This window comes from Sinocyclocheilus grahami, unplaced genomic scaffold, assembly GCF_001515645.1.
Source record: "Sinocyclocheilus grahami isolate Dianchi unplaced genomic scaffold, SAMN03320097.WGS_v1.1 scaffold721.1, whole genome shotgun sequence".
Classification (NCBI taxonomy): domain Eukaryota; kingdom Metazoa; phylum Chordata; class Actinopteri; order Cypriniformes; family Cyprinidae; genus Sinocyclocheilus; species Sinocyclocheilus grahami.
The window spans coordinates 10,603-18,727 of record NW_015505900.1 but is presented as its reverse complement, the minus strand read 5'-3'; the positions used below and the strand labels follow the sequence as shown (position 1 = coordinate 18,727).

The following is an 8,125-nucleotide window of genomic DNA, read 5'->3' as shown; positions in this document are numbered from 1 at the left end:
GAGGGAGAGAGAAGAAAAGGAGGGTGAAAACATCTGGAACCAATATTCTATTCTAAGAGCATTTAAATGTCCAGATTCTTCTCGTGATTAGAATGTTATGTAAAGGTTACAAAATAACGTTTCTTAGAACGTTCATCAAGTGCAAAAAACATTAGGAAGTTCTAGAATGTTGATTGCGTAATGTTTATCAAATATTAATAAGATTATAAGGACATTCCATAAATGTTACATTTCGTCATTTGATACTTTTCTTTGTTTTCCACCGGTAGAATTCTGTAGAAATGAGCTGAAAGCAAAAACAATGGCTGTTTCGTGTGGCTTTCTAGCGTGACACTGACAGATAAACGGCTGTGTTTGATTATTGATGGTGTTGGATGATATTCATGCATGTGTATATTGTTATATATTGATATGCATTGATTTAAAACACATCAGACATGGCGTTACTGCAGACTATTCATGAAACAAGAGTCACCGGTTGCATTTGCATCATATAACTAATTGTTGGTTTGCATAGTTTGCACAATCACTAATCGCCAGATCAATATTTGTATTGTGAATTGTAAATAAAAGAAAGATTATTGTAGTATGTTTTATAAGAGCATACTGTTTCAGTCTTGAAATTCAATGTTTTGCCATTTCTTTGTATTTTTGTGAAATTTACTAGCAATATCTGAGTGAAAATTGTTTGGAAATAAGTCTTACACATCTGTATTTTCAGTGTGTATAATGCAAGAACAATGCCAATATTTATATAAATAAATATTGATCTCGCTGTAATTATATATATTAGCATACATTCATTTATATTAAATGAATCAAGGATTTTTTTTAGAACAAGTAACAGTAGACAAAAATATATAAATTTATACTCATAAACGCCAGAGTGAACATAACAACCATTTATTAATCAAAGACTGGACCGGACCATTTCTACTTCTGCATGTGGAACTTTCATGAAGAAAAGGTTGTACAAGAAAAATAAAATAAAATAATAAAAAATAAATAAAATAATAAAAAATTTATAAAATTCAAATAAAATAAAATTAAGTAGAATTAAATAAAAGTAAGTAAAATAAAATTAAATAAAATTAAAAATAAATTAAATTAAATTAAAAATAAATCATACAAAATTAAATTAAATTAAAATTAAGAAAAATAAAATAAAATAATAAAAAATAAATTAAAATAAAATAAAGTAAAATTAAATCAAATTAAAATGAAGTCAAATTAAATAAAATTAAGTAAAATAAAATTAAATTAAATTAAATTAAAAATAAATTAAATTAAAAATAAATTATACAAAATTAAATTAAATTAAAATTAAGTAAAATAAAATAAATTAAACTAAATTAAATTAAATTAACATAATAATAAATACATTTTATTGGAATAATACAGTACATGCATATATATTTTTTGTTCTAGTAAATCTAACAATTTTTCAATATACACCCAAAAAAAAAAAAAAGAACAATGGATTGTTTTTCTACTGAGCAAAAATCATAGGAATAATCAATCTAACACACTTTTAGCTGGATATATACCTAATTATTTAAGTTAGTCATGTGAAGTCTGGGGAACGAGCGCTTATATTTGCATTTTTCCTTTGTGTAGCTTCAGATAAAACAGAGTTGTAAATAAAAAAATATAAATTATTCAAAATATACATTTTAATATTTTATACACATACTGTTTTAATGTACAATCTAGAAATAAATTATATAATCTAGCAAACACTTCATCCCCAGTCCAGTAGGAGGAGCTAAAAGCACACAAAAATGACGTGTGCAACCGGAAGTGGCCGAGAATCAGGAAGAAAACAATAACAACATCACGTGTTCGCAGCGCAGCGTCGGTGAGACGTTCTTCACTTTGAACAATATCTTTAAGCACAGCGCAGGGATCTGACATTAACAACACACACACATACATGTACATGTAGAAATATGCAATAAAAGTGTCGTGCTGTGATTCTAAGCGTGTGAAGAGCGGAGGTGTTTCGCGTTCGTCTCCAGAAGATCTCTGGAGGTCTGGAGAGATGGAGGAGAAGCACATGCAGTCCGTGCTGATCGCTCTGCTCAGACAGGATCAGGTCCAGCTGTGGACGGAGCCCTTCATCTCTGACCAGCACAGCATCCGGGTGAGAGAGAGAGAGAGAGAGAGAGACATGTGTGTGTGTGTGAGTGTGTGTGTGTGTGTGTGTGTGTGTGTGTGTGTGTGTGTGTGTGTGTGTGTGTGTGTGTGTGCGTGTGCGCTCTTAACAGTCTTATCTGACTTCATGTGTGCAGGAGCTGGCTCAGAAATACGTGTCAGCCACTGAGTTCTCTCTGGAGCAGGTGATCTTCACTCTGGAGAGCATCAGAGCAGACACCAGCAGGAAAGATGAAGGGAACAAGCAGTTTAAAGAGACGGCAGTGGCCTCGCTGGAGCTCCACCTGCCCAGGACAGCAGAGGTACCCATGCCCTCAGATTCATTCACTGAACGTCGTGTGATCAAGGAACTCATGATTTGTTGTTTTTTCTTTAAGAATAACAGAAGGAGAGTTCATTTAAAAACCAAGCTGGACATCACCGTGCAAGAGCTGAAGAAACAGTAAGTGTGAAGCTCATTTCTATAGAAGCCCGGAATAGAAAAATAAAAGAATTAATTATCTCACAATTCTGACTTTGTTTCTTGCAATTTTGAGAAAATGTCAGAATATCAAGATGAAATAAACTCATGATTTTGAGGGGAAAAGTCAGAATTGTGAGACATAAATGTGCGAATCTGAGATGAAACGTTTTCATTCTGAGGAAAAAAAATAGGAATTAGAAATTTGTGAGATAAAAACGTTATTACCGTTTTATTTTTATTCTCTCGTGAAAAAACAAAACAAAATAAAATTGTGAGATATAAACAGGCCGTTCTGAGAAAAAATGCAGAACTGTGAGATATAAACACTAAGATAAAAAGTCGCAATTAACTTGAAATTTAATGGGGGAAAAAGTCAGAAATTTAGAGTTTATATTTCTAAATTTTGACTTTTTCTCAGAATTGCGAGAAACAAAGTCCGAATTGTGAAACATAAAGTCACAAAAAGCTTTTTTTATTTATTCAAGAAAAAAAAAACAGACTTGTGAAATATAAAGTCAGATTTGAGAGAAATTGCGAACATTTATGTTTCGCAATTTTGACGTTTTATCTCAGAATTGAACGAAATAACGTCCGGTGCTAAAAAGTTTGTTACATTTTTAATTTTTTTAATTCTTTGTCATGTCTGATGTAATCGACTCATTTCCTGCGTTTACGGCTCCTCCTCTGTGTTCGATGGGAAACGCGTTCTGCTTTGAAGGATCAGTGCGGAGTACGGCTTCACACACTTCAATCTGATTTTATCTGGGAAGAAGCTGGCTCTAGGTAAGCGGCTGCCAGCTTTATTGATAGATGGCTGAATCACTGCATGTTGTAACGCGAGGCGTGTTGGTTGAAGGGAGGAGGCTCGATGAACAGAACGTGAAGAACAACAGTAAGATGATGGTGCTGAAGGTGTCCTCGCAGCAGGAGAAGAGCGAGATGCTGGAGGAGGAGGAGAAGAAGAGCAGGCAGGATGAAGGAGTGCAGAGGACGCAGAAGGGTTTCCAGATCCTGTCGGAGAGAGGTGCATGTCATTCAGCATTACAGATTAAATACACACAACATAGAAAAACACACACCGATATACCACTGCCTCTTATAGCTTATTCATATTACTCAATTCCTATATATATATATATATATACACAGTTTATAGAACATATTTGTATCATATAAAGATATATATATTAGTGCTGTGAAATCGATTAATCGCATCCTAAATAAGTTTTTGTTTACAAAATATATGTGTGTACTGTGTATATTTATTACGTATATATAAATACACAAACATACAGTGTGTATTTAAGAAAAATGTTTTGTTTATATATAAAATATAAATATTTATATATAATATAAATTATATTTGAATATAAATATATATATATATATATATATATACATGCCAATATTTATAAAATATATATATATTTATACATGCATGATAAATATACACAGTACACTTTTTTTGTAAACAAAAACGTATTTTGGATGCGATTAATCGATTTGACAGCACTAATATATATATATAATTTTTTTTTTATAAATAAATATACATTATTTTTATTATTTTTTATTATTATTTATAGTTTTTATTAATATTTTCTGTTTTCATTTCCATTTTTGAAAGTGTTAGTGATTTTGTTTTGATATTTTAAGTCGTTTTTATTATTTTAATATAAAGTATGTCTATATAGTTTTTATACATTTTTATTTCAATTTAAGTTTCAGTTATTTTAGTACATCAAGTTAAACTAAATTAACTTTATTAATTTTATTTCAGTTTGCAATTAAGGAAAATGTTTGTTTTATTGTTTTATTTATTATATTTTATTTTATATTATTTTATTTATTTTATTAACTATGTTATTAACTGTATTTTTAATTGTATTGTTTCCATTTTAGTTGCTATAACTCACTAAAAAACAACTTATGAAGATTGGCAATCATGCCTTCGATTCTTATAGAATACAACTCTTTTGATTCTTATTGTTATCTTGTTGATTTTAATGGAATATGACTCATTTGATTCTTATGGAATATGACTCATTTGATTCTTATAGAATGTGACACCTTTGATTCTTTTAGAATACAAATTGTTTGATTCTTAAAATATGACTCATTTGATTCTTATGGAATATGACTCATTTGAATCTTATAGAATGTGGCATTTTTGATTCTTTTAGAACACAAATTGTTTGATTCTTAACATATGACTCATTTGATTCTTATAGAATACATCGTCTTTGATTGTATTGTTTCCGTTTTAGTTGCTATAACTGGCTAAAAACAACAACTTCTGAAGATTGGCAATCATGCTTTTGAAAATAAATCATTGTATCATTTCCGTTTCTGTATCCATCAGACGGGAGTGAAGATCCAGTCTCCACCCCGTTCTTAGAGATTGCGGATCAGAAAGGAAATCCGCTGCAGATCCCTGACAGCGAGAGGAAGGTGATCGCTTCACATCCTGAAGATTTCTCCAGTGAGGAGATGATTAGTGTGTGTTGATGTCTTGTGTTCTCTCGTCTTGACCTCTTGTCAGGCTCTGATCCTGGCGATGGGTTTCCATGAGAAAGGTCGAGCTCTGTTGAAGAAGAGGAACCACAGCGCCGCTCTGTGTCACCTGCTGCAGGCCGACGAACAGTTCAAGTACGACTTTATCAAACATCACTGACAGCATGAGAACCAATCAAACCTCAGAATTCACTCAAGTCAAGCTCAGTTTCTCTCCATTGTCAACAGAACAAAACACCGTCGTGGCAGCTTATAAACAGCTGTATGTATGCAAAAAGACGATCATAATACAATCAGTATGAAAATAAATGCATGGACAAAAAGTACAATAACAGTTCAGTATGCAAAGATTACAGTGACATCAGCGCTGTCTTCTGAAGAGCTGCGTTATAGCTGATTCAGATCTGTTTCAATACTGAACTTTGCAACATTGACGCTGTTATTGAACTGAATTGAATCAACATTGAACCAAATTGAGCTGAAAAATGATTCTATAGCTGATGTTGTATTATTATAGAGTATGGCTCATTTAAATCTTGTAGAATACAACGCCTTCGAATCTTGAAGTTTATAACTCATTTGATTCAGAGAATATGAATCATTTGACTCCTATTGAATATGACTCAGTTACGTCTTATAGAATAAAATGCCATCGATTCTTATAGAATACGACGCTTTTGATTGTTGTAGAATACAACTCTTTTGATTCTTAGATTATGACTCAGTTGATTCTAATGGAATATGACTCATTTGATTCTTATAGAATATGACTCATTTAAATCTTATAGAATGTGACACCTTTGATTCTTTTAGAATACAAATGGTTTGATTCTTAAAGTATGACTCATTTGATTCTTATAGAATACAACGCCTTCGATTCTTGTAGAATATAACTCTTTTTATTCTTAGATTATGATTCATTTGATTCTTGTAGAATGCAATTTATTTAAATCTTAAAGAATGTGACACCTTTGATTCTTTTAGAATACAAATTGTTAGATTCTTAACATATGACTCATTTGATTCTTGTAGAATATAACTCTTTTTATTCTTAGATTATGATTCATTTTATTCTTGTAGAATGCAATTTATTTAAATCTTAAAGAATGTGACACTTTTGATTCTTGTAGAATATGGTAGGTTTGATTCTTTTAGAATACAAATTGTTTGATTCTTAACATATGACTCATTTGATTCTTGTAGAATACAACTAGTTTAATTCTTAGAATATGACTCATTTGATTCTATAGAATACAACGTCTTTGATTCTTATAGAATGTAACACCTTTGATTTTTGTAGAATGTGTCGTGTTTGATTCTTTTAGAATACAGCTTGTTTGATTCTTAGAATATGACTCATTTAAATCTTACAGAATGTGACACTTTTGATTCTCGTAGAATATGGCATGTTTGATTCTTTTAGAATACAAATTGTTAGATTCTTAACATATGACTCATTTGATTCTTGTAGAATACAACTAGTTTAATTCTTAGAATATGACTCATTTGATTCTATAGAATACAACGTCTTTGATTCTTATAGAATGTAACACCTTTGATTTTTGTAGAATGTGTCGTGTTTGATTCTTTTAGAATAGATCTTGTTTGATTCTTAGAATATGACTCATTTAAATCTTACAGAATGTGACACTTTTGATTCTCGTAGAATATGGCATGTTTGATTCTTTTAGAACACAAATTGTTTGATTCTTAGAATATGACTCATTTGATTCTTATGGAATATGACTCATTTGATTCTTATGGAATATGGCTCATTTTATTCTTATAGAATGCAGCTGGTCTGATTCTTATAGAATATGACATATTAGATTTTTTGAAAGAATTTATATCTTATACAATAAAGCGCCTCTGATTCTTATACAATACCACTGCTTTGATTCTTATAATATGACTTATTTGATACTTGTAGAATGTGATTCGATTGACTCGTTGATCCAGCTCTGTGCTGTAATCATCAGCTTGTGTTCCTCTCCTGTTGATGTGTGTGTGTTGTGCAGTAAGTGTAACTCGGCGCTGCTGAGGACGGTGGATAACTACGCCGTGCTGCAGCTGGATGTGGTTTGGTGTTTTCAGGCTCTGCAGCAGCTCGACTGTCTGAACGACGCCAGACAGCGTCTGGAACGAGCCGAGGAGTGCTTCAAGAGATGCTACGGAGAGCAGCAGAGCCGTCTGCAGCAGATCAAGGTCTGACGAGCATCTGAACACTGAGCTTCACATCACACACACACACACACACACACACACACACACATGTTTACAGCGTATGTCATGTGTTTCTGGCTCTCAGGGTCACACCGGAGGAGAGGACGTGCTGTTTCTGAGGCTCTATCTGCTCCAGAGTCTGCTGGCCTACCATGATGGCAAGAAGAACCAAGCGTTCAACAAGCTCAGAAACGTAAATCCTGACATTTTTAATTATTGTGTTTCCATTATTGTCTATTTACCCCGATGACCAAACTACAAAAGAGCATTAATTGCTGGTACTGCAGATTGTGATTCATCCCAGTGATCTGAATCTTTTGGTACTGTTCAGTGAAAAGACTCGTTCAGAATCGTTCACTGATTCATTCATTGAATCTTTCTGAAAGTCACATCGTTACACCAGTAGATGGAAACCAGTAAAAGTACCTTTGAGAATTCGGAGTGAATCTTTGAATCATTCACTCAACACATTTGTTCAGAAAAATCAAGCCCACTTCACGTGTATGTTCATATTAATGCAAATAATTTTGAAAATCGAATAAATAAATAAAAATGAAATAAAAAATACATAAATATTTTTTAAAAGATCCAATAGCTAAAAAATAGACACAAACTAAATTAAAAAAAAATCCAATAAATAAATAATAGCTATAAAAAATAAATAATTTTAAAAATCCCATAACTAAAAAATATATTTTATATATTTATATATATATAAATAGAATATATATATATATATATATATATACAGTGGTGTGAAAAAGTGTTGGC

At 31.7% G+C, this 8,125-nt stretch overlaps 1 protein-coding gene across 1 annotated transcript in view; it reads left to right on the top strand.

Annotated features, from left to right (window-relative positions):
• The first annotated feature begins 1,811 nt into the window (after window positions 1-1,811).
• Window positions 1,812-8,125, top strand: part of LOC107560356 (NEDD8 ultimate buster 1-like) — a 7,959-nt gene continuing 1,645 nt past the window's right edge. The window contains exons 1-10 of the mRNA XM_016244505.1: window positions 1,812-1,858; window positions 1,982-2,143; window positions 2,292-2,456; window positions 2,532-2,596; window positions 3,336-3,400; window positions 3,474-3,641; window positions 4,980-5,068; window positions 5,160-5,266; window positions 7,150-7,336; window positions 7,440-7,547. Of these exons, the coding sequence (XP_016099991.1) occupies window positions 2,042-2,143; window positions 2,292-2,456; window positions 2,532-2,596; window positions 3,336-3,400; window positions 3,474-3,641; window positions 4,980-5,068; window positions 5,160-5,266; window positions 7,150-7,336; window positions 7,440-7,547 (1,056 nt within the window). The 5' untranslated portion in view covers window positions 1,812-1,858; window positions 1,982-2,041. The remainder of the gene's footprint in view (window positions 1,859-1,981; window positions 2,144-2,291; window positions 2,457-2,531; window positions 2,597-3,335; window positions 3,401-3,473; window positions 3,642-4,979; window positions 5,069-5,159; window positions 5,267-7,149; window positions 7,337-7,439; window positions 7,548-8,125) is intronic.